This window comes from Cyanistes caeruleus, chromosome 5 (assembly GCF_971803275.1).
Source record: "Cyanistes caeruleus chromosome 5, bCyaCae1.hap1.1, whole genome shotgun sequence".
Classification (NCBI taxonomy): domain Eukaryota; kingdom Metazoa; phylum Chordata; class Aves; order Passeriformes; family Paridae; genus Cyanistes; species Cyanistes caeruleus.
Window position 1 is genome coordinate 78510508 of NC_141705.1, and position 26508 is coordinate 78537015.

General features: G+C 38.7%; 2 protein-coding genes across 2 annotated transcripts in view; both read left to right on the top strand.

Moving 5' to 3' along the window:
- The window catches only part of TRPC3 (transient receptor potential cation channel subfamily C member 3), a 33156-nt gene extending 24182 nt beyond the window's left edge, over nt 1-8974 (top strand). Inside the window, exons 5-12 of the mRNA XM_086890587.1 lie at nt 269-485; nt 1597-1830; nt 2847-3111; nt 3625-3820; nt 4899-5108; nt 5648-5731; nt 6227-6302; nt 8572-8974. Coding sequence (XP_086746713.1) covers nt 269-485; nt 1597-1830; nt 2847-3111; nt 3625-3820; nt 4899-5108; nt 5648-5731; nt 6227-6302; nt 8572-8714 — 1425 coding nt within the window. The 3' untranslated portion in view covers nt 8715-8974. The remainder of the gene's footprint in view (nt 1-268; nt 486-1596; nt 1831-2846; nt 3112-3624; nt 3821-4898; nt 5109-5647; nt 5732-6226; nt 6303-8571) is intronic.
- Nucleotides 8975-9573: 599 nt separating this feature from the next.
- On the top strand, nt 9574-25914 carry BBS7 (Bardet-Biedl syndrome 7). The gene is made up of 19 exons (XM_086890605.1): nt 9574-9720; nt 9876-9941; nt 11169-11231; nt 11986-12161; nt 12732-12918; nt 13608-13680; nt 14580-14696; nt 15543-15673; nt 16244-16328; nt 17717-17819; nt 18392-18584; nt 19552-19626; nt 20710-20775; nt 21730-21869; nt 22830-22994; nt 23071-23180; nt 23287-23390; nt 24808-24931; nt 25245-25914. The coding sequence occupies exons 1-19, from the start codon at nt 9685-9687 to the stop codon at nt 25376-25378; spliced, it is 2148 nt and encodes a 715-aa protein (XP_086746731.1). The 5' UTR covers nt 9574-9684; the 3' UTR covers nt 25379-25914.
- Nucleotides 25915-26508: the final 594 nt, after the last annotated feature.

The window sequence follows — 26508 nt, forward strand, 5'->3', positions numbered from 1 at the left end:
TTCCTCAGAGTGTTTCCCCTCAAACATTGCCATCTAGAGTTTGTGGAAGAACATGAGCACTCACTAAAAGGACAGCAAACTCTGTGAGGCTCCCTGTGGGAGCCTTTTGTCTGAAATGGCAAAGCATCACAGCTGAGTGCTCTTGGAAGGATATCCTTTAAGAATGAGGTTTCTGGCTCTCCTGAGCTCTGAGTGCCCATTTATGCTTCTGGAATGCCTGGTGTTTCTTTGACAAAACTGAGTGACTGCTTTCATTCTGCCTTTGCAGCTTGGAAGAATTCTTCGAAGCCCATTTATGAAATTTGTGGCACATGCAGCATCCTTCATTATTTTCCTAGGCCTGCTGGTGTTCAACGCTTCAGACAGATTTGAGGGCATAACAACACTGCCAAATGTCACTGTTACTGATTACCCCAAGCAGATCTTTAGGGTGAAGACTACCCAGTTCACCTGGACAGAAATGCTGATCATGGTGTGGGTTCTTGGTAGGTATATTGCCCCTTCATCTTCCTGTTTTCCTGCAAATAAAAACTCTGAGAGGAAGGAGAGAAGCCCAGGTCCTAAACCTTTGATCCAGCTGCCGTGTGTGGCAACCACTAAACCCTTAGGGCAGGTAAACAGGGCATGAGGACAGATTTGGAATCATTTGTAACTCCTGGTTTAAGCACTGCATTATCCTAAACTGTGTCAGGGTAGGGAGGTGAGTATCACTTGCATGCTGCCTTTTGGGAGTTCCAGTTTATACTCTTTATTTGACAGAAGGCAAGGACTGGGGTTTTCCAGTCCGGTGTGTGGCTGCTCTGAATGTGGTTGGGATGGCAGCAGCAGCCCCTTTGAATTACACAGCCAGAGAAACAAGAAAAAGTTTGTGGGGTTGTGGTTTTATTATTTTTTGGTTTTTGTTTTCCCTAAGAAGCCTCTTTGAATCAAGTAAAAAGTCTTGATTCACAACGACTACATCTCATGGTTATGGTGAAGCTGTGATCTGAATTAAATCCAACATAAATTAATTTCTGAGAAGAAGTTTAAGTAAGAAAAACAAATTACACATAGCCAAATTCCACTCTCTATGCTGCAAAGCATCTTACTCTGTAAAGTGGAAAAACACTTATTATGGAAAAACACAATAATTGTGCCCTTTTTATATTGGGTCGTCTGTGTTGTTGGGTACCTGTGTTTTTGTGGAAAAATTAAACCCCCTGATTCAGAAGTGACTTGGGAATGTAAATGGTAAGAAAGTAAGCGAAAGAAACTCTTTCCCCACACTTCGTTTTCCCTCCTTTGGAATTACAGGGGGTTTGTTGTTATCCCACAGTACTTTCACTGCAAAGTCAAGGCTCTACTCTGCCCTCTCTGGGGTGATGTCTGAACTATATTTCCATTAATTAATCTTAATTAATACCTTACTATTTGATCAACCCCATGGAAACCAAGAGAGAATAACCTTAGTGAAGGGGATGATGATGCTGTGATACTGCAAACAAGTGAATTTTTGCTCCACTGGTATCACCCACTTCCATGAAATGGGAGAATGCAGGGAATTTAAATGACAACAGTTTGGCAAACATTGCTGTGCTTTTTCATTTCTTGTTGCAGGGATGATGTGGTCAGAATGCAAAGAGCTGTGGCTGGAAGGACCCAGGGAATACATCTTGCAGTTATGGAATGTTCTGGATTTCGGGATGCTGTCCATTTTCATTGCTGCTTTCACAGCCAGGCTCCTGGCATTCCTTCAGGCCACAAAAGCACAACAGTATGTGGACAACTACATTGAGGAGAACGACCTCTCCGAGGTCACCCTTCCTCCAGAAATTGAATATTTTACTTATGGTGAGCTTAGTTTTTCTCAAACAAACACATTTGAACATAGGAAAGCTTGAAGGATGCAGTTAGAAGCCTCTCTTTACCCTAGAGCTAAATTTGACCCCCTTTTTTTTTTGTTCAGTTGTTTCATAGTTATTAATGTTCATAAGCATCTATCAGCATTTCCTCCTGAAGGAAGGATGCTTGCCCTGTTAAGGTCTGCTTAAGTAGAATAAAATACTAAATACTTATTGCAGTGCAGAAATAGTCAATAAAGGTGTGATTAATCTGTATTTTCAACACAAGAAAAGGCTGCTGACGTTGTATTTTAGGATGGGCTTCAATATATTATGACAGCAGACTTGATTTTGTTACTTACCCTAATTGCAATATAACCAATCTGAACTTGTGCATATGTAAATACACATTTAGAAACACAGGGTATTTTGATATGAAATACACTTCAGTTCAGTGTTGCTCTGCTAAGATGGTGCATGGATTCACACAGTAATTTATGAATTTCTGTGTAACTCAATTGTTTCTGTGCACATTGTGTGTAAAACCCACAGTCCTATTTATTTTGAGGTAATTGGCAAAAGTCTTTATGGTCACTATGGGAATTAGGTTATATCCTGCGAAAAGCAAAAGCTTGGTGTGACTAATAAATGAAATTGTTCATCAGGCAACACTTCCCATCAATAAAACACCAAATAGGAATAAATTTCCCAGCTTTACCGTAGTGCTTGTTAAGATAGCTCACATTAAAAGATGCAGTAAGGAATTAGTTATTGTCTAGCTCAAGTTAAAATGCAAACTGCAGAAGAAAATTTCATGTTTCTTCAAGTTATTTTTCTTCTAACTGAAGGCAATGTAACTCATATTCATAATTAGTGACTTAAATGAAATAGGAAAAGAGCAGCAACTATCAGACTCTTCAAATATTTGTCTCAACTAAATTCAGACACATTACTGGAAAAATCCTATCAAGATTTATTCCTCAAGATTGTGATAAATGAGTAACCCCTGTATTTCATATCTTCCAGCTAGAGATAAATGGCTCCCATCTGATCCTCAGATAATATCTGAAGGCCTTTATGCAATTGCTGTTGTTCTCAGCTTTTCTCGGATCGCGTATATCCTGCCTGCAAATGAGAGTTTTGGGCCCTTGCAGATCTCGCTTGGAAGGACTGTTAAGGACATCTTCAAGTTTATGGTCCTTTTTATTATGGTTTTTCTTGCATTTATGATTGGAATGTTCATACTGTACTCCTACTACCTTGGAGCTAAACTAAACCCGGCCTTTACAACGTAAGTATGAGGTTTCATTGTAAGTAAAAAGCCAACCAAAACTTCCAGGTTTTTCATTAAGATAACAAAGTCTCTGGGATATTGTGTGCTCTCTCTTAGCATTAAAATGAAAGTGAAGACCTCAGAAAGCAGAACACAAAAGACCAATTGTTCCCTGTTTGTATAATGGAAGCTTTCCTTTCAGCCTGAAATAATTTCACCTGTATATATTTCAATCACCCAGACTTCTTGGTGGGCAACCAATTGGAAGAGAATATTACTTGATATAAAATACCTTTCTAGTTCATGTTGTTCTGCATGTGTTGTTACAGCTCTATTAGCTGTGATGGATAGGTGGAGCACAGAGGAGAAGTAGAAAGTGCTGTGAAAAATGCTTCCTTGCATGTTTGTTGTTTTGATCAGTGCTCTGATTCACAGACAAATAAATTGAGGTTGTTTATCAGTGACTGTAAACACAACTTAGATATTTCTTTGTGTAGTTACTAATAATACCTTCCTTTTTTTCCCCTACAGAGTGGAAGAAAGTTTCAAGACCTTATTTTGGTCGATATTTGGCTTGTCTGAAGTAACCTCTGTTGTCCTCAAATACGATCACAAATTCATTGAGAACATTGGTTATGTTCTTTATGGCATTTACAACGTCACAATGGTGGTGGTTCTACTCAACATGCTGATTGCTATGATCAACAGCTCATATCAAGAAATAGAGGTTCTGTTCTCAAGTTTTTCTCTTCTGTTATGCTGAAAAAAGGGCAGAATTTATAGGAATTATTTCAGTGATATGCAAAAAGTACAAAGAAGGGATTACCACAGGAAAGTATATCACAAAATGTATAAAGTAAGGCTGACTTTGCCTAACAATTCAGCCAAGCTGCAGAACCTCACAGGATCTTAACAAGTTTATCTCGTGCCATGTACACATTATATTTGGCATCCAACTCCAATTAAAAAACAAATCAGAAAACTTAGATTATTGAAGATACTTGGGTTTCAGAAGTAAATCTCAGGCTGCTGAAATGAAAGTAAAAGTGCATTTAGAGTGCCAGCTTTCCAGATCATGAGTTCAAAGAGTACTACATTCACACAGATGCCAGCACACGCCCACACAAACAGGAAGAAGGATTATCTAAGACATAGTGTACAAATGGATATGTCATTCCCAGTCTTTTTTATGAGTTCTGGGAAATGTTAGGGAATTCAGCAGGAGAAAACTAGTTATAGTCCAGCCTTGGAATACTTTGGTAAGAGTGTATTAGGACAAAATAAGTTTGTTAGTATTTAACACCATTTTTTCAGTTCCACAAAGTTTGTGTTTTCTATACTACATTATAAATCTGATGTCCTGGTTATGTAAAAAGCTGTGAGCACTACCATTTTAAGCCAGTTTTTGTCTTGAGTCTAATACTTCAACACTTATGCAAAAAACAAACTCATGTGAACACTTTAATAAGAAAAACAAGACTTGAAAAGCCCCTGAAAGCTCCACTTTTAATAGCAGGGAGTTTATATGTTGGCTTTCACTTGATGCAAAAATTATGCTTGTTTAAATGCTTGATGTGCTTGAACTAAGTATTCTCAATGAAATGTTGCCATAAAGAGACAACTGAAATTTGGTTAAAATAGACTAAGTAAAGTGGTTGCATTTCTGCAGACCTGCTGGAAGTCTTACTAGCAAAAACATAGCATCTTATCTAAAACCAGAAAGATATTTTGAAGCAATTTCATTTGAAAGAAGGTTTGCATTTCATAAAAACGGAGTGCATCATCTATTTTATTTCCTAACACAGGATGACAGTGATGTAGAGTGGAAGTTTGCTCGTTCTAAACTTTGGCTGTCATATTTTGATGATGGAAAAACATTACCTCCGCCCTTCAGTCTTGTACCAAGCCCCAAATCTTTTTTCTATTTCATCATGAGGATCATTAACTTCTCTAAGTGCAGGAGGAGACGGCTACAGAAGGACATTGAAATGGGAATGGGCAACTCCAAATCAAGGGTAGGTTCTGAGATCTTTTCATTGCAGTGAAGAATTCTGTGTACATTCCAGCAGTCTTTCTTTAGTTTTAGCCTTTAATCCATGCTTCTGATGGTAGTAGAGTAATTAATCACCTCTATCAATAAATCTCTGTCAGACTGCCTAAACAATACTGCATAAAACAAGAAATAGACTTAATTTTTCTTGGAACAACCAAATCTAGGGAAACACAATTAAAACAAAAATTGATGAGTGTTCAAAGGTGCAAATAATTCCCACAAGGAGTTACCTGAATATTGATTAAAGATACTTTAAGCCTGTTTCCTCAGAACAGGATGGCTAAAATTATCAGCATTAAAAAAAAAAACAAAAAAGCAACAAAAACAACCAAACAACAAAATCAACATAAAATTCAAGGCAATCTCACTTCTTTAAAAATAATACTCTTATACAGTAAAAGTTGGAAAGATCTTCAACATGTCTAAAGAAAAAAAAAAATGTAGCTGAATCCTAACTGTGATTTCCATAATTTACTTTAATTTTGTCTTATTTCTTCCTAGTTAAACCTTTTCACTCAGTCCAACTCCAGAGTTTTTGAATCCCACAGTTTTAACAGCATTCTCAATCAGCCAACACGCTATCAGGTGAGTACATACAGTGATCACTGTCCTGAGTAATAGAACTGTGAGAAGGTTCTAGCAGAATTTTGTGTTTCAAGTACATTTTACCTTCACCAGATAAAGAAAATCTCCTGTGGAAATCAAACTCTAGAATACTTCTTGAGAAAAAAGACAGTTATTGTCCAAGCCCATTATTTGAAACATTTCAAAACTAGCTCATGCATTACTTAAAATTGGTGTTTGATGTCCCAGTTTGGAAATTGTGAGGAGCAAACATCTGAAACTGGGGAAGAAATATCTGAAATGGGTTTTTGGGTAAGGGATGTCAAAGCTGACTAGGATGGCTGTTCCCTTCCTTTCTCAGCATGCCCCCAGAAAAGCCCCTTTGAGGCAAGTGCTTCATCTGGGGCTGTTCATTCTTCCTCTTAGACAGATGTGACAGAGAGAGCTAAGAAAGAAAAATGAACAATGTTTAATTATATAATCTCACCTGATTATATAACTGTTTTAATCTGGCAGCAAATAATGAAGAGACTGATAAAACGTTATGTTCTGAAAGCACAAGTGGACAAAGAGAATGATGAAGTCAATGAAGGTAAGAAAGAGACTGAAATATTCAGAGGCAATTTTTTTCATGTTGTATTAGGACCCAGTGTTACAGTGATGCATGGGGTTTTTGAGTGAAAAGAGGGATTATTTCTATTTCACATGCACTGAGGCTCAGATAGTAATGGAAGTATGCCCATGTCATAAAAAAAGTGGAAAAGTAGGACTAAAGAAGTAAAACTGAGAAATATTATGGGCCCCATTTTACAGATAGAAAGTGAAAGCACAGACATAATGCACAGAGGAAACCTGTGAAGGAGCCACTAACTATATTCACACTTCCACAGTCTTATTCAAAGCTGCAGGAGCTTTGTCTCATTCAGCTGAACACATAATTACACACAATTCACCACTTTACACCATGAACTACTTGTCTTGTCTTCCTTCATAAAGCTGTGAGGAATAATCACCTGTGAAGCTCCCCATTATTAAACAAAACTCCACAGTCAGCTGTGTGGTGATAAAAATGACAAATGTAACCTCTATTTTGGTGGGAGACCTTTCAAGAAAAAGAGGATCTGAGCTCCCTGGCAGATGTGAGAGGTGCTTGCTCCAGGTGCACACCCTAACTCACCACTGGGATGAGATTATGGCAAAGTTTGTCCTCCTTCCTCCAGCCTTCCAGGAATGAAACACAGGCCTGCAGTCCAACAAGGAAACTCCTGTGCTCTGGGCAGATCCCCAAACAAAAACTAGTTAGAATGTTACCAAGCAATAAAGTGATGCAGTGATGGATAGTCTGGGGTCAGAAGATGTTTTACTGGCGTGGCAGCATCAGGCAGCTGTGTTTGTGGTGTGAGGGGCCTGAATGGGTTGCTCAGCTCTCAGTTAAGGCAGCAAAGCTTCTGTTTTGCTCCTTACTTGCTCTCTGCTTACCTGTAACTCTGCAGCAAGAAGCAGGGGGAGCAAAAAAGATTAAATTAAATCCCCTTCAGTGCCTAGAAAAGGCAGCATTGTGCACTGACTGTTATCCTGACAGTGCATATATTCCCCATCCTGTGTGGCTGTACAGAGCTGTGAATGTCAGTGACAAAAGCAGAAAGGCTCCTAAAAGTGAAACCTCTCAGCATGCTGCTCTCCTGAATTCCCACTGCTTTCCTCCTGTTCCTGCTCTGTGATGTAGGAAATCATCTGCCTAGTGACTGATGAAAAGACTGTTCTGTCACCAGCAGTGCCAGCCCTTTCCAGGTCCCTGATGCCACTTTTGTGTTGGCAGAGATGTGTTTAAATTAGCAAGACGGTGCAGAAGAATCAGGATTTACTGACATCATCATGGTTATGGCTTTGGCACCAGGTTTTGTAGAGCAAGGTCCACTTTGAGCAGGGCAAGTAACCCTTGAGTTTCACTCTTCAGCTGCACAGCAAAGTGCTCTGTGTCCTGATCATCTCATTGGCACCCAGCCCAGCCTCTGAAGACACAATTCTTGAAATCTGCTATACCCTAAACAGAAAATATTTCTATGTACTACAACTACTTTAACAAAAGTCTAGATATTTTCCCTGTTCTGCATCACTGGAGAATTTAAGTGTCTCTTCATGTTCTTTTATTTTGTACATGACAAATCATTTCCAGAGGCAGATACTGTGTAAGAATTCACATCCCTCACACTTGCTGGAAGAACAGTATTTGAACATTTTTAAATGCTTTTGCTCTTGAACAGAATATCCTACAAGAGAAAATGTGCTGCTGCTTATTAGGAGCCTGGCCTTGACAGCTGTTTTTGTTTGTGTTTTTTATATTTGTGTCAAATTATAACATTGTGTTAAATTGGTTGACTTTTTCTAATTCCAAGGATGTGGGTAAGGAAGAGGAGAGAGACTCGGAAGCCGTGAGTTTTACTGCCAGCTCTGCCACACTTTTCCTTTGTGATTTTGGCACATCCCTTCAGGAAAAAAAAACCCTTCTTTTCCTTTTCTCTCTGAAATGGGGATACTAATATTTACCAGCTGTTCAGCAGTGTTGGTGTGATTAATTCATTAACCTTTGTACAGCCCTTTGGGAATCTTTGATGCCCTGTATACACTTGGAGCACAAAGTGAGCCCCCTGTGGGCTGTTAAAATTCCTTCGGTACTGTTTAGGGATGGACACACATCACAGAGAATGAGGAAGAGGTAAATCCTCCTGAGCCATCCTGTACCTGCTCTCATGAACATTTTGGGATGATGATCTGGAATAGGCACTGATGTGACTTAACAGAAGAGTATGGCCTGAATTTTGAACTTCGCTAACGAGTGTTTCTCTCCATTATTAATGCAGGTGAACTAAAGGAAATCAAACAGGACATCTCCAGTCTTCGCTATGAACTGTTGGAGGATAAGTCCCAAGCAACAGAGGAGTTGGCAATTTTAATACATAAACTCAGTGAGAAACTAAATCCTAATATGCTGAGATGTGAATGATTCGACAAAGGAACGTGGCTTCGACTACAGCACAACTATTTATTGGCAATAATATTTCAGTATCTTATACTTGAAAAAAATGTATTGTAGATTTTTAGCACTAAATAACTTTATGTACAGCTTCTCTGGAATTTAGTCTTAGGAACTTTTATTAACTCACCACAAAAAGATTGCTCTCTTCATTTTAATTGTCTAAAAGCAAGAACTATCATAACATTTTTTTTTTTTTTGCATTTATGCATTAAAAAGGTATAATGGTATCGATTGCTGATATTTTAACAGGTTTATGAGTACATATGGAGAATTCTTTGCACTAAATTTGCAGGACAAAAAATTAACAGATACAGTGTAATACTCTGTTCCTTGCAGTGTCCAGGTACAAAATAGGATTTTTCATACTACAATAAACCAACTAGAGATGAGTGGAGGATTACTTGAAATCTTTGTTCTTTATTAGCCGTGCTAGTAACGCGTGTAAGGCCAGAACTCATGGTTATGACCACAAGGAATTGCTGAGAACCGGGTAAGTGGGAATGTAGTGGCAGCAGCGCTGTTTAACATGTCTGTGTATGCTCGTGCCCGCACCGACCCTTTCTGAATTCAGTGTATTTACTCTGGGAAGAGTAAGGATTTGTTTTAATTTATTTTTCTGACCTCAAGACTCCGTGCAGGGCTGGAATTTTTGGCTTCGTAGTTAAATAAACCATTCCTCCCCTACGGTTCGGCAGCGAGCCCGGGAATCTCCCTCAGGGCCGTTCCCAATGGAGCCGCCCCGGGGCGCTCCCCCCTCGCCCCGCCCATCTCCCCGCCCTCCTCTGCACACCAGCCAATTGGAGCGCCCGTTTTGCCGATGCCCCGCCCCCCGCTCTCCCGCCCAGCCAATGGGAGGCGGGCGCCGCGCGGAGGTTGCCGCGGTGACGGGCGGCGGGCGCGCCGTGCCCGCGGGAGGGACGCGCGTCCCGCGGGAGCGATGGAGCCGAGCCTGGCACGCGTGGATTACCTGCAGGTGGGCCCGGCAGCCCCCGGCAGCGCCCCAGCACCGGGGCGAGGCGCCACGGCCCGCCCGGGGCCGAGGGGCGGCCGTGCGGCGCGGCCTGCGAGCGGCCCGAGGCGCGTCCCGGCTCTCCGGGCCCCGCTCAGGAGCGTCTCTTCCATCCACAGGTGGGAGTCACGGCGCAGAAGACGATGAGGCTGCTGCCCGCCTCCGGGAAGAAGGCCACGCAGAAGGTACCGACCGCCTGCTGCTTCGCTGCCTCTCCTGTCCTATATGCCTCATCCTGTCGTTAATCATCTCCAGAGTTTCCTTAGGTATAGGGCGGCATAGGGAAAGACTGTGCAGCCCCATTTTGGGCGTTGGGAAAACCTCTTACTGGAAAAAAAAATAGGAAAAAAAATACGAATTTGTGATTGGAAAACTTCAGAACCGGGAAGGAATTTTTGTAGTTTATGGTATTGCTGAAAGCAGGGGGGAGTTCTTCCACATTTCTCTATTTTGGTTTTACTAACATTTAAGACTAGAGGAAATGGCCTGAAGCTGAGGCAAGGGAGAGTCAGATTAGATATTTAAAAAATATTTTACTGTTAGGATGGTCAGGCATTGGAATAGGCTGCCCAGGGAGCTGGTGGAGTCACCATCCTGGGAGGTGTTTAAGAGGTGTCTGAATCTGGCAGTGGGTGCCATGGTTTAGGGGTTACAGTAATAATAACAACTTGATGGTTGTACTTGATGATCCGAAAGATCTTTTCCAACCCTGGTTCTATGAAGTACTTCTTTTCAAGATTTTCTTAATATAAGTTCAAATTAAGGAGACCTGGTTAGGGGAAGCTCAATAAAAAGAACCACTTGGGATTTTTTCATTCAATAATAAAGTCTTAGTGTGAAAACACAACTCTTCCCAAATACATCTTCACCTCATGGTTGTGGATGTTTACAAGTAGAAGGAGGAGAAGGATTGTAAATGCCTGTACTTGAACTGCTGTTCAGTGTCCCACCTACAACATTTCATACAGATCTTAGAAGTATACTATATGTAGTTGAGTACTCTAGAATTTTGAGTCCTTAAATATAAGAAAATATAAATTTCATAGCTGAGGGAATATTTACAATAGCATGTAGTGACAGGTCGAGGGGGAATGGCTTGAAACTGACAAGAGAGTAGGTTTAGATTAAATATTAGGAAAAAATTCTTCCCTGTGAAGATGGTGAGGCACTGACACAGGTTACCCAGGGATGCTGTGGCTGCTCCATCCCTGCGAAGAATTCAAGGTCAGGTTGGATGGAACTTGAGCAACCTGGGATAGTGGAAGGTGTCCCTGCCCTGCAAGGGTTTGCAGTTGAATGATCTTTACGGTCCCTTCCAACCCAAACTATTCTGTGATTCTATGAATGTAGGAAGAGCATTATTTAAAAACATAGTTGTAATAAAAAAATAACAATGTATTATACTTTTGAAGGTGGTTGTTGGAGATCAGGATGGGGTCGTTACATGTTTTGGCATAAAAAAGGGAGAAGCTGTGGTAAGTGAAAATGTTCCATTTAAAATTTTGTATTTTAAATGTTCTTCCCAGTGAACTTTGAAAGTCCATTTTTTACTGACATGGCAAATAAGATGCATGGACAAGGTGTCTGGGTAGAACTGTGGACTGGTGAGGGCATGCTGATTTCATGCCTGGTCAAGTACAGGACCCTCCACAGTTAGTCAAAAATGTGGATCATCACCAAAAAAAGTAATTTCTACACATTTTGCACTTCAGTTAAGTTGAGCTTAAGCCTGGGCACATACACAGTTATTGTAATGGGACAGAAACCTGCAGAGGTTCATTAAATCACCTTAGGGATTTGGACAAACTGATTGCTTTTTATGCCCATCTCAATAAAAATTTATTTTCTTTCATGGGTTTTCTTCTCCAGGAAGTTCATGGTCAGCTCATAAGTATTCTACAGCAATAGAGATAAATCAGTGTAGACTTCTGGAATAAGAATCTAACATGTGAGAGGGAGCAAGTCTGAGCTTTTCCCATGAATGAATAAATAACACTAAAGTAATGAAGTCTCAATTTATGATGTTTTAAAGTTTTTTGAATTTATTTACTGATAAAATGCTTGGTTGCTCTGTGATTCTGAAGATACATATACAGATTATTTTTGTCTGTGTACAACCCATTGCATCTTAGGCTTGCCAGAAATTGTAAAGAAATTTCTCATCCTCTGTGTTAAAAGATTACCATAAATATGATATTGTGATGATGAAAATTGCTTTTCTGTTGACAGCCAGTATTCAAGACACTGCCAGGACAAAAGATCTCCAGACTGGAGCTGGGAGGAGCTCTTAATACACCACAAGAGAAAATTTTTGTGGCTGTAGGATCTGAAGTCAGAGGTTTCACAAAAAGAGGGAAGCAGTTTCTTTCCTTTGAAACTAACCTTACTGAAAGTATCAAAGCTATGTATGTATGATATTTTGCATTTTTTTTTTTGAAAGCTGTAGCAGATTGCTAGTTTATGATTTTATGCAATAATTTTAAGCATATTGTGTAGGTGATATTAAGTGCCAGTCCAGCTTCAGCATGTGTTGAGACCTGTAGCAGAAATTTGGAATATCATGGAGAAGTATTGGAAGTGTAGGGGGAATTGGGAATGGTCTGGAGGCACTCACACTCAGAGCAGTGCAAAATCTATGTGAGCAGAGCTGGGGTTATTGCCACAGTGTCTCCTGTCCACATAGCTCCTGGAGCAAAATCTTTTTTCGCATTGTGTTGTAAGATGCTGCCAGAGACAAATCAGCATAAAAAATATAGTAATGAAATTTCTATAAAGATATTCTAAGGGATTTACCTGAAGACAAAGTAGAAATGTGAGAGCTATAGAAGCCACAGGGGTTTATTATTTATAAGGAACTCTAAAAGCTGGAACAACTTGCAGGCCCCATAATACCTTGTAGCTGCAAGCATGGTGAGGCATAAAAGCATTACTCTTGCTGCAGCAAGATGCTACAGGAAGTGTTTTGTTTTCCTCAGGTACATTTCAGGAGCAGATCTCTTTCTCTGTGCAAGCTACATCTATAACCATTACTGTGACTGCAAGGACCAGCACTATTTCCTATCAGGAGATAAAATCAATGATATTCTCTGCCTTCCTGTAGACAAAGTGAACTGCATCACACCGGTGCTGGCGTGTCAGGACAGAGTCCTCAGGGTGTTACAGGTTAAAATGCTTCCTTCTTTATGTTTTATGTGTGGATGCTATGGAATGGCACTAATTATGAAGGGAATATATATCAGCATGGCTTGAACATCATAAGGATCAGTGTATTTTGCCTTACTTGGCAGTGTTGCTGCTGGTGCATTCCCTGTTTGTTTTTTTTTTAAAGTAAAATCATTATCATAAACTTGCAAAAAATGAGGATTAATAAAACCACTGTAAACAGGCTTTGGAATTCATAGGTGGAAGTAGATGACAAATTGGTCCCTTCTAACTAAAAGTGTTCACATACACATTTAATTTCCTGAAGTCTTTATCACTTTAGGAATTCTTGCTCTCATAAATTACTGTTGTGACAAGTCTTGAGTGATACTAAGCGGTTTAACATATTAAATTGCCAGATGAGTTCCTGGATCATTTTTAATGATAACAACACATTTCAAGAGTCCTATGTTTTTTTTCTACAGACTTCACCCTGGTTTTGGCTTAGAAATGATTTTCCCATAAGAGTTTGAATATGTAAATCTTACCTTTTAGTATGATCTATAACAATTTTGTCATTGTGGGGCTTTGATTTGGTAAGCAGCTTTTGGTATGCAGTGTTTTGGGGTTGTTCTTTTTTGTTGTTTTGGTTGTGATTTTGTTTTGTTTTTTTTAATAAATTCATTTAAGATTGTTCTCTTTGTCATCAGGGATCTGATTTGCTGTATGAAGTAGAACTTCCTGGACCACCTACGGTTCTTGCTCTGAGCAATGGAAATGGGGGTAACAAGATTTTGAATGTACACATAATTATTAATACTATTTTACTATATTTTAAAGATTTTGTAGCTTGTCTTTGTTAATTATTTTGTCTTGATATTTAAGCTGATGTTAAAAGCACAGCAGAAAAGTGACTATGTGAGGTAATTTTTCTACCTATAAATACACACAGAGATATGACTGTTTTAGACCTGAATTATAGTCACATTTAACTGAAGGCCTCTTACAACACTAGTGAGATCTGAAGGGTCTCATTGTGTAAAAACAAACTGGACTTTTGGGTTTGTGTTTGTCTTACATGTGGATTTCCATAACTGGAATACATGGACGGATGAGAATATTGAGTAGAGCTAACATAAACTAAGACTGGAAGGTTCAAACTTAAAATAGTTTGGTCATCCTTCTTGCTAATCTGCTCTAACCTCATAGAAATCGCTTTAGGGTGTTAATCTGGTGCTTAATTTAGTTTCAGTTAGACTGTGGGACAAACATCCAGAGCTGGTTTGGAAAAGTAGTTCTTAATTGTTGAAATTTTGGCACAACATTCACTGCTGGGTGTTTGTTCTGAAAGGATTTCTCAGTTTTTCTTCTGTAAAGTCCATTTAGTAGCCTTTATACTTCAGCCTAACTTTGCTGAAATATGTAGTCATAGATTCTGACTGGTTTTTAGGCAGGGCTCCAGTGCAGGGTGCAGCCAAACACAGAACAGTGATAGCCACAACAAAATGATTGAGATGGGTGCAGTTTTCATGGATTTGTTTTCAGGTTTGAAGCCTGACAGTTCTGTTGCACATCACTAGTTCAGGGTTTCCTTTTCCCATGGGCTGTAGAGTGTAACTACACGACATTTTGAAGTTGGTGTGCTTGATTTTATCAGTTTTTAATTCAGTTTCTGTGTTTAGGTGATTCTGGGGAAGAAATTGTTTATGGAACTTCCGATGGGAAATTGGGTCTCACCCAGATTACTGGTACCAAGGCAATACCAAGGTGGGAAATTGGAAATGAAAAGAAGAGAGGAGGTATGTGTCTCAATTTCTCACTCTTTAGCTTTCCAGCATACCTGAGGCTTTGTTAAGAGTAAGGTAATCAGGAAATCTTATTCACAGATAACTTTGGGGGCATATAGTGATTATGTCAGTCTGTGATATTAATATGACTAAGGTCTCTTTAATTCTTCTGATTTTCTGGAAAATAATTTTAATCAGTTTGTCTTGCTTTGGGTTTTATGCTCGTATTATTTCAGAATTTTCAGAATTTTAGCAAGCTTTTGCTTTTACACTATTTTTAAAGTTGCATTTGTAAAACAGTGTTGATTAAAATATGATTGATTGAGATGTTTATAATTTTTCTATTTCTAAGTGTGGGTATATTTGGCAAGTATACCTGCAAAACTTACCAGATGTTCAGTAGTTTTAAGGTATCTGAAGAATCATAATAAAGGGTTTTGTCTGAAGGTGGAAAATGTCTCTATAATAAGCAATCAAAACTTTCCCAGTTTTAGCCTTGGTGTGCTGCTTCCGGAACATCTGTTAGCTCATACTGCTTTGTAAAGGAGAAGGTCAGGAATGGAATGTATGAATACATTTTTGTTTGATTATGAGAGTTATCACCACATTATATTCTTAAAATGCTTCTTAGTATGTCCTTAATCTTTCTATGAAATATGGAGCCACAAAAGCTCCTTGAACCTGAAGCACAGGGGAGCACAGAGGACTTCAGCCCAGAGGACTCATCCAGAAATCTCATAATTAACACCTTAAAAGCTGGCCAGGAGTCTCTTCCTGTGTAACTGAGTGTGGCCTTTATATTATTGTATCATAAACTAATAAAGATGAAGCAAATAGCTTTGTTTTCTTCTTCATTAGGTATTCTGTGTATTGATAGTTTTGACATTCTGGGAGATGGAGTTAAGGAATTACTTGTTGGACGAGATGATGGAATGATAGAGATTTATAACTTTGAGAGTGCTGATGATCCTGTGCTTCGACACGATTATGTAAGTCCTCATTCTTCATACACTGCTGGAAAAAAAAACATTAATTAAAAATAAAAACCTGTATTTCAAAAACTTACATGATCCTTACTGCTAAAAGATGTGGTTTGTTTTTAATTTAAGAGGTTTGTAACATTGACAATATGAACTTGAAATCAGCATGGTAACATGCAAGAACCAGAAAGCGAAGCAGTTGTGATTTGAGCAAAAATCAAAATAATGTAGAGAGTGTATGTTAAAGTTTTGGCTTACTTGATTGTTGGGTGAAACCTAATACAGAGTTGCTCTCTGAGTGAAAAAAGAGTTTTGTGTACAGTGTGTGATTTACAGGCTAATAAATGGAAGCTGCCAGGGTTTCACTGAGCATAATTACTTTGGCTATCAATTATTTAAAATGGTAATTGGATCCAGAGGGATCATTACAGTCAGATTTCTAATTTCTGCTGGAAAAACACTGTCTGACAGTGTTTTGCTTTCAGCTCTGCAATGTGTTTGCTGTGTGGAGTAGAATCTTCTAAAAACTTGTAAAATGGGTGCAGTGATATTTTCCTTCTTGAATGTGTTTATTTGAAGGCTTTATCAGAGAGCATTGCATCAATCCAGGGTGGCTGTGTGGGAAAAGATGGCTATGATGAAATTTTAGCAGCAACATACTCAGGTAAGCCTCATGTCATTGACACAATAAATGCCATGTGTGTGGTGAGGTGATGAAATGAAGCAGGTTATGTTGTTAGTGCAAGTCACATCTCTTAAAATTTTGTGTAGAGAAGATCTCTTCTGATTTAATATTTACACTTAAAAAACAAGGTTTCCTACACTTAAACTGTGGGGATTTTTTATTTTAAGCTATTCATCATGTGTAACACAGTGACTGGCTATATTTTGGTGTAAACTACTGCCTTATTGTTAGGAATTAATGAGTATGTCTGAAGGAATGAGTTATGATTTTTTAATATATATGAAAAATGTTGATATACAAACATGTTTTTCTTTTATTTTTCTGTCTTTTACACAATTTCATTCCTTTTCAGCTTCACAGTGCTTTAAATGGGGTTGATTCTGATTTTAGCTCCCCCACGTGAGGCATTTCAGCAGCTCCTCTGTAAGACTTGAGCTATTGGCTTGTGTGTGACAGAGGCCATGATAAACATGCTGCATATGTCAGCTGCTGGGAGCTAAAATATTGCTAGTTCTCTCTCTTTTTAGTTACCTTCAGTGCTAAAATTTAACCTATTGAAACTTCTTGTAATGAAAACCATGTCATTTTGGCAAGATACAATCCTCAGTCAGTTACTGAGAAATAATGGTGTTCCGAGTACCTCTTCTAAACACTTTTGAGTGATCAAAAGACCCTTACACTTGACCTCATATGAATTGTTTGGTATAGCCACAGTACTGTTGCAGCCTAAGTCCTTTGTGGCTTCTTTTAGTGGGAATGTTATAAAGATCCATAGATCATAGAAGAAAGGGAAAAAGTGAAAGCCCACGTTCCCCTGTGGGCTTTCAAAGCTGAATTCTGGTAGGATGTGCACTAGACTGATTTTGGCAGGGAACCAGAGCTATAAACACCTATTCATTTCCTGCATATCATGCCTGAGGTATCAGAATATAATCAATTAGTATTTGCTTTTATAAATAGTAATTTAGTAAGCAAAAGTATAACTTTTTTCAAACAGCAGCATCCAACCTGTAAGCCCACTTAGCAGCATCCCGTTTGCTATAAACACATTGCACAGCTTTCAGTACTGCCAGTAATTCAAGGTTTTGTCAGAAAAAGAGAGGTGAGAAAAAATCCAAATGCTCAGTTAAAAACTGTGAAAGAGGAATTTATTGCTCAAAGTATTTAATGAAAAAAAAAGAGTAATGATTTCCAATTTAAGAATGAAACACATAAAAAATTATGTGTTTAGGATTAATCCTCAGAAAAGGACTAAATTTGGCTCAATTCTCTCTACCCTGTGTGGAACAAACATCACACATACAATAGCTGAGTGTAGAATTTTCTTTTTAGCTTATAAGGAATATAAACTTCATATATTGGTTTAGGCTGGCTGACAGGACTGACTACAGAACCTGTCCATAGAGAAGGTGGATCAGGTGAAGAACTAAAATTAAGTCAAGAAATGCAGAGCAAGATTTCATCCTTAAGGTAATTGTGCTAGAAAGAAATCTAAATGGAAGAATGGAAATGTTAAAAGCTGAAATGTCATCTCTCCTTCCTATCTCACTGGATTTTCTTTACTATTAATATATCTAGAAGTAGAATCAAACCTTTTCAAAGTAGAAATGAATAGCAGCCTCATTTCACGGTCGTTTTCTATCTTGCCTTCACATGATGATGTGTTAATGCTTTCTGCCTCAGTATCAGCAAGATAAGATTCCTTTCTTCCTCCCTGCTCTATAGCTTCTAAATGATGGCAGGAAAGAAGTCACTACCATATTATTCAAAATGCATTGTACTCTTGAAGGAAAAAGATTGTCCTTTCCTGTGTCTCAAAAACCTCTTTTGTCAGGGAACATGTAAAATCCACGTGTCCATGTGACAGAGTTTATATTTTATCTTTGCTAAGTATGTCGAAGGAGAGTCATCAGTCACTTCTGGCTGGAAAATTGAGGACAGGAGATAAACAGGATTGCCTTGCAAGTTTAAAATACTTAATTTTTAGGGTAGCTCTATAGTCACCGTTTTTAAAGACATTATGAGTGGTTTGCCTTTTCTAGGAATGAATTGGAACAATTGCAGATAAAAGTACATCAGGAGCGGGAGAAATACCAGCAGTCCTCTCAATCCAGCACTGCAGTTTCCTCAGTACCTGCCTTCAGTGTGAATGACAAATTCACACTGAACAAGGATGATGCCAGCTACAGCCTCATCTTGGAGGTGCAGACAGCCATAGATAATGTCCTGGTGCAGGTCAGTGGGGCTTTGTTCTTGTTGGCTTTCTTGATGCATAAAAAAAGCACTCAGAACCTTCCTAATTCAAAAAGCCAGGTTACAGCCTCTTAAGGACATGTTTGTTAGGGAGCAAGTACAATAAATTTGTGCTGAGAAGAGCAATGTTACCTTACCAAAATAGACCAAAGTGCCTGCTGTAACAGAAGATTTCTTTATAATTTAAGTGTTTGCTTTTGCATGTCCTTATTTAAACACCAGTTAAATGAGTTGCATATCCTCACTCGCCAGTTAAGTGCCTTCTGTAGTGGAAAATTAATTTCAGAATGTTATGGGCCACCTGTTCACTTTCAGTGTGGAACAGCATCTGATTTGTGTGCAGTTGGGGAGAAATACTCCTGGCCATCACAGCAACCTTAATTAATTATCCCTCTTACTGTATCAGCTGAAATTAAGGCCATCTTTGGTAGTCAGAAAAGTAGCAGTAGTAAATTACCTTCTTTTGGGAAATGAATGAAGATAAAAATATGACAAGGAGGAATTTAGGAGACGACTTTTCTATAACAAATGGGAAAGAAGTACTGCAAGATTTTATTTTTCACTTAATCAGATCACGGATCACTTAAAAGGATCACAGAGCAATGCTAAGCTACAGCTAATTTGCCACTGTATAATATCAGATGTTTCCATAGCTGAATGAGAAGTAATGAAATTGTTTGATCTGCCTTTCATGTCTGAAAGACAGTTGCAGATTTTACACTAAGGTTGTGGTAAGCTAACGCCTCAGGAGTTCGGGACTCTGTAAGGGAATAACAGAAAGATCATCATGTTACTCCAGGATTAAGTATGTCTGTTAGGCTTTTGCCTCTGAGATGAAGCAATCTCCTTGCCTCTCCCTTATTGCAAAGATTGATGACAGAGGATAAATGCACTTGGAGCTACTCAGGGACATAAGCTCTTTATTTTTCCTTCCTCCTCTGTTCTGCAGAGTGACGTCCCACTAGACTTGCTGGATGTGGATAAAAATTCTGCTGTTGTTAGTTTTAGCAGCTGTGATTCTGAGGTGAGTGATACAGAGGAGGTGATGGCTGTAGAGATGGCACGATGGAAACTCTTAATATTGTGTAGTAAAAATAGAACTTGGATTTATATATCCCTGATTTAAAATACATTCAGTTAGACTCCTCAATGTGGAGAGCACAGCTTCATTAGAGATACTGCAGTATTAGGAGTTAATTAGGAGGTCCTGCATAAGGCAAACATAACTATGTGCAAAAATATCTGCTGTCTTCATTTTTTTTTGTTGTTCCTGAGGAGGATTGTGAGAGACACATTCAGTATTGCTCTCTTCTCTGGGTTTCATGGACTCCTGTACATTTACATCCAAGTAATTTAGGTGAAGAATGTTACATTTCTTACTAAGTTAATTTCTAAAAAATATCTTTAGAATGTGACAGTTCTGCTGTGCTGGGAGTAAAATGTTTGTGTTCCTTTTTTTTTGCATATAATAACCACAGACTTCAAGAATTACTACTGACACTGAGGGCTGGGGAGAAAAATCCAGAAACTACCTTAGGATTTATGAAAACCTTGTGTAAAATCTTTTCCCTTCTAACAGTACTTTATTGTAGTTTGAAGAACTGAATTTGCACATCATTGTTCTGCCCTGGAGCACCCAGAAATCAGCTTTTTATTTTAGGTTTTGTGCCATTTATGATGATTAACTTAGAGCTTTTTGGGGGTGTATTTTCTTACTGATCCTGCTTTTGTTTTTGGATGTTGAACTAATTTTGCAGATGAGTGGGGCAGGCTGAAATGCATTTTTCAGATGAAAACTAGGTATCTATGTAATCTTTGTAGGGATATTAAAGAGTGTAAGAGGCTTTGGTTGTGTTCTCCTTATAGAGAGATTTTAATTTTTTTTTAACTCTATGGTAATTAAAGCTAATTAGAACATTCAGGAGAACCAAGGGTTCCTTTTTCGTATTTAACTCTTGTCAATAGCTGTACATGCATTGCAAAAACTTCACTGTAACATATCCATGGTTAAAACAGATCAACAGAAATTTTGTGAATCCACGTGCCTGTTTTGTATTATTTTCCTGTTAAGGTTTTTTCTTTTTTTTTTTTTCCCCCCTTTTTTCAGCCAAATAGCAACTTTCTTCTTGCAACTTACAGATGCCAAGCAAATACTACAAGACTTGAACTTAAGGTACAATGCTCAAAATTATATTCCATAAAATTGATGGTTAGTCCTGCTTTGGAATGGAGAATTCTCCACGTGGATCAGTCTAGTTTCTACTGCTGCTTGTTTCCTGAGACCTTCTAATCCAGGGCTCGTGTTCCTTTTTATTTGTCTTTAGGATTTCTAAGGGCTTCTAAAAGTATGTCACAGGAGAGCCTGGGGTCTTTTTGAGTGTCCCAAAGATGAAAGCAGTGGGGACACCACAGACTGGGAAAATACAGAATTCTGCAGGCAACACGTGGAAATCAAAGCTGAGGGAGGTGTGGGAAAGAAAGCTCTGGCACTGTTTATCCTCTGAGGTGTTTGAAGGAAGTTACATTGGGAACTAGCAAGAGAATATAGACTCAGTTTATGTTTTGGAGAGGAAGAAAATCCTGTTATCCCATGCTCATTATACTTAAAGGCATGTGGGCGTTTTGGAGTTTATGTTTAAGGATCCACCAAATTCACACATTTTACAGCAACCACCATGAGAAATAATGAAGGAAATCCTGGTTAGGAAAATGCTCAGCAAGCACACAGGCATGAGGTTTTCTCTTTTTTACTGCAGCCTCCTAATCTGATATGTGTTTGCATAAAACTCTCAATTTTGAGGCTTTTTAACTGATCAGAAAATGAGTTAGAGAGTGTTATTTTATTAATATTTAATTCATCTAATACAGCAGCACTTCACTGGACTATGTTCCATTTAGTTTTAAAATTCTGCTTTATTTATAGTGGCACTACAAGTAAATATAGTACTCTAAATATTCTTTGAAATACTAGAGGCTTTCTTTGAATATAGATTTCTTTGAATATAGATTTATTTATTTATTGATTTATTTGAATATATACTTTGAATATTCACTAAATTTCCAAGCAGTGGTAAAAGAATCTTTTCCCTTTTCTTCTTTTCTGTGGGTCCTTCTTTCCCCTCTGCAGGTTCGCTCGATTGAAGGACAGTACGGGACACTTCAGGCGTATGTAACTCCCAGAATTCAACCAAAAACCTGTCAAGTTCATCAATATCAAATTAAGCCACTTTCACTTCACCAGAGAACTCATTCTATTGACCAGGACAGGTATGTGCAAAGAAAAATCAATGCCCTTTTCACTTGGGAAAAATGACACAAGCCAGCTGAAACATTTGCTCTATAAACTTAAGTATGCAATTTCTAACCCTTGACCTACACTTCTGAGCCTGTAGTTCCATTTCATGGATTTCTTAATAGCAATTATGGATTAAAAGGGTTCCTTGCCATTCTTGTTTTGGGAATATTTTTTTGTTGTACTGCCCTAGGTTATAGTTCAGCCCCATGTGTTAGTGAGCTGAGGGTGTGGTAGAAAGGAAACTTTCCTCCCTAGGTAACTGTGTCTTTTCAGTTTCAGCCTCATTCTCTGCTCCACCCTTTTCCTTTAATTTTTTTCTCACAGCTAACTTGGCCCCAAGAGTTGGTTTTTTTTACCTTTATTTCTCTGTTATAGGAGTTTAGTATTTTACACAATTTCGGATGGATTTTTGCCTGCCTTCAGCTAACATCTCATGTTGCCTCCAAGGATTTGCTTCTTCAAACCAAAACTGAAAGACTGAAGGGAGAATACCAAAGGCTTCAGTGTGCAAATGAGCTCCACTATGCCTTGTTCTTGACAAAAATGCTACATCTGGGGTTTACAGCATGGGAAGCTCTTGAGGCTCTGTCTTAGTCATATTTGCTCTTGTCAGTTATTTACCTTTGTCCTGAATTTCAGGTTTAACAAGTTGCAATGGAACATCAAAAGCTTCCAATTTGGTTTTTTTTTCTAGATCTGACATGCCTTGTGGGAGGTGAAACTTCAATGTGCATGGAGCTTTGCATTTTCAAGTACAAAAAACCAGCTGTATTCTGCAATATGTATCTGTACTTAGGGAGAGACCTTATTTTTTACAGGGTGCTGATTAAAAGGAAACCACCAGGTGGAACTAAACGTTTTTTACATGGACAGTATCCCTCCTTCTTAACTATTAACTGTGCTTTTTCTCTTTTAATTTCACAATGTCCCAGGCCCATGAATACACTGATGCTCAAAGGCCAGTTCAGTTTTGCTGAAATTCACTCCTGGGTTGTGTTTTGCTTGCCTGAGGTGCCTGAAAAGACTCCTGCTGGAGAGTGCATCACCTTTTATTTTCAGAACACTTTCCTGGGAACACAGCTTGAAAGTACCTACAGGTAAAATACGATTACTAAGCCTAGCGCACACATGTGTGTTCAAGTTTATTCATTTAAAATTTTTCTTCTTTTATAGAAAAGGTGAGGGATATTTTAAATCTGACAACATCTCTACAATATCCATCCTCAAAGATGTGCTTTCCAAAGAGGCCACCAAAAGGAAGATTAATCTCAACATATCATATGGTAAAAATTCTTCTCCATTTTGTTGTCCTTCAGTTCATTTGTTATTCCCAGAAGTGGAATATGTAGTACTCACTTACTTGCTGGGGTTTTTTTCACTCCCTGCTAGATGTAAATGAAGAATCTGTGAGGCACACATTAAAGCTTATCCACCCTAAATTAGAGTATCAGCAGCTGCTGGCCAAGAAGGTTCACTTAATAGATGCTTTGAGAGTAAGTATTGAACTCTTGGGGTTTGATTTTTAATGGGGGGGGTTATGCTATCAGATACCAAACCATGGCTCAAGTCCGGTGTGTGTCATGTGGGGATCTGTTCCCTTTCTGTTCCCTTAAATAAAATTAAATCAAATTGAAGCATGTATTTTAAGTGTCTAGGAGACAAATTTCTTGAAGGAAAATTCTCTTTTGTTTTGCTCTATAACTAGTGAATAGAACGTAGGATTACTGAAGATGCTTAAATTGGATGGTAAAAGGGCAGCCGGTTTTATCAGCTACTGTTCTCTCCTAGCCTGCTGATATTTTCCAGCTCCTTCTGCCCCTCTTTCCACTAACATTTACACTTTTTTAGATCATGCAGGCCAGGTGCAACTTCTTTGCTTTGGAACTTCATCCCAGTGTCTCATAATTTCTGAATCACCTGCTTTTGAATCTTTTGCTTAATATCCTCCTCAATGGCCTTTGGGAGATACTAGATAGGCAGCTTGTCTCAGTTCTTTTTCCAACAACCAGGACTTTCCTGTCAAAAGCTCACCATCATCAAGTTGGTATTTTTTATTTAAAGGGAGGGGAAGTGAAAGTGTTCAACCAGGTCTCTCTTCTCCTTTTGCGGGAATCAAATATTTGTCAGAGCTCTGTAGAAAAGCTGGCTACCAATGAGAACAGTGAAAATCTTTATCATCACTAAAAGGGTTTTACTTGGGCTTGATTTGGCAAACCAGGGATGTAAAAAACAGTAGAGAATTTATTCTTAATGCATATTGTGTTTGTGCAATAATAATGGTGTTGTACCTCCTGCTTGTTTTAGACAGCAAATCTTCAATAAATTTTTTGGTCACTCATTTTTTTGATGATAACTTATTGACAGGCAGTAAAATAATCTAATGATTGATGAAAGCAAACTCACAGTGCACAACATAATTACTTCTTGTCTAGAACAGAAGTTCTTTTCTCTGGAGGATGAAAAGATCCATACTACCAACCATCCCAAATTGGTCTGCTGATAGACTGAGGCTTTTTAGAAGAAGCCTTCAAAACTTTTTGCTGTCACAAATTGACACAAATTGGTTTACTTTTATCTTCAGACTTCACTGCATGCTACACTTTTTTTAGGAATTCACTTATTCTAAAAATGAAGGTATGGTCAAGGTTTGAGTCTGTATGGTCTATTCCTGTTCTGGCTCAGAGCTGGAAGCTGTAATACACAGGATTTTGAGAATCCAGTCTATAAAGTGACATCTGGCATTTCATTAGAAGAAAATGAGGCTCTCTGAAAATAACATTTCCTATTATAGAAGGGGATTGTCTTCCCTTTGAAGTACTTCCTTCTGACATATCTAAGCTTAATTTCTTCTTGCCTGCTGTTGTGATAGTTACCTGCTGTTAGCTCTGACCATTTTAAACTGTCTTTGAGGAATTGCAAGTTCATGAAGGCAACGTGGACTTCCTGCTCCCAAAATACCGCAGCATTTTGGAAGAGGCAGATCAGCTGCTTGAGGAATACAAGAGACAACCTGCACATCTGGAGAGACTTTATGGTTTGTTGACAGTTCAGCTTTGTTTAAATGGGGCTTAATGTCCAGAGACGTGGCTGAAATAGACAGCAGTTTATATTTAGATGATTCTTGTCTTTATGGACATGGTTAAAGATGGTGTTCAAATTCAGGATGGCATTTAGGAATGTATAAAATTTAAGTGGCTTGAATTTGTTTACAAGTAAACCATTGTTTAAAACAATGAAGTTAAAGAAGTCTTCTAACAACTGCAATACTTGATACATAATCAGGAGTTAAAAGTGGAGATAGCTCCTACTGAAAACAAATAGTAATTCCTGGAATTTTACTTTTACAGGTATGATCACAGATCTCTTCATAGATAAATATAAGTTTAAAGGCACCAATGTGAAAACCAAAGTTCCTCTCCTTCTGGAAATTCTGGATGGCTGTGATCAAGACGGATTGATCGCTTTTTTTGATGCTGCTTGACAAAGAAAAAGCAGAGTAATTTTTCTGCCTTTAACCCAAGGCATTTCAGTATCAAGTCAAAAACACTTTTTTGTTGTACTGTCAGCTCTTATGTTTTATTCATATTTATTTTCATATTGGATGCAGTAGTAAACTTCATACAAATTGTTGTGTATGTTAACTGTATGCAGAGGTTTTATGTACAGTGTTAATAGCTCAAGAAAGATCAGATGTAAATACCAAAAATCCTTTTGGCAAAAATGTTTTCACTACTCTTTGAGATGACATGGAGCAGCCTGTCCCCCAGCTGCAAGAATAGATGAAGAAACTTGTTTCCAGAGGCTTGGACAGATTTGGAAGAAATCTGTGTGTTTAAGCTGTACCTAACTTAGTTTTTCCTGTTGTGTTGAGAATGTAGTGTGAGAATCTCACCAGACTTGATGTGGCTGGTGTGTGCAGAGAGGGAGGGAACTCTGAATTTTAGACTGATGATAGCTCCATTTAAAGCCACATTTGTTTAGGAATGGATGGCATTAAACTTCCTCAGTGCTTCTCCAGCCTCTCTGTGCTTCATTTCAAAACTCTACCTCCTTTCTCACTTGGTTTTATTTAAAATTAAAAGAGATGAAGCAGCCAGTGGAGACAGAGATCTGTTTGCAAGTAAAAAATATCAACTCCATTGGAAGTGATGTAGAATCATCAGTGGACTTGAAGATCAAGTCCAACCACCAAGTTGTCCCCTAAACCACATCCCCCAGCACCATATCCAGACACCTCTTACACACCTCCAGGGATGGTGACTCCCCTAATATTGATATTTTTTTACCTAATTCTCTCATCTGAGAGTGGTGAGGCCCTGGCACAGGTTGCCCGGAGAAGCTGTGGATGCCCCATGCCTGGAAGAGCTCAAGGCCAGGTTGGATGGGGCTCTGAGCAGCCTGGTCTAGTGGAAGGTGCAGCATGGTTGGAACAAGAGAACCTTTGTGGTCTGCGATTCTTTGATAACCGAAATCTCCCCTGTCTCGCCCTGGGGCCATTTCCTCTTGTTCCCTCGCTGCGGGTACCTCACTACCCCCTCTTTTCAGAGAGCTGTAGAGAGGGATGAGGTCTTGCCCCAGAGCCTCCTTTTCTCCCGACTAAACCCCGCCAAG

Excerpts from the sequence above, each read along its gene's own strand:
- BBS7 (XM_086890605.1), top strand. The coding sequence starts at position 9,685 with ATGGAGCCGAGCCTGGCACGCGTGGATTACCTGCAG. Across the intron at positions 23,181-23,286 it reads TAATCTCAACATATCATATG|ATGTAAATGAAGAATCTGTG; the intron begins GTAAAAATTCTT and ends ACTCCCTGCTAG. Across the intron at positions 24,932-25,244 it reads ACATCTGGAGAGACTTTATG|GTATGATCACAGATCTCTTC; the intron begins GTTTGTTGACAG and ends TTACTTTTACAG.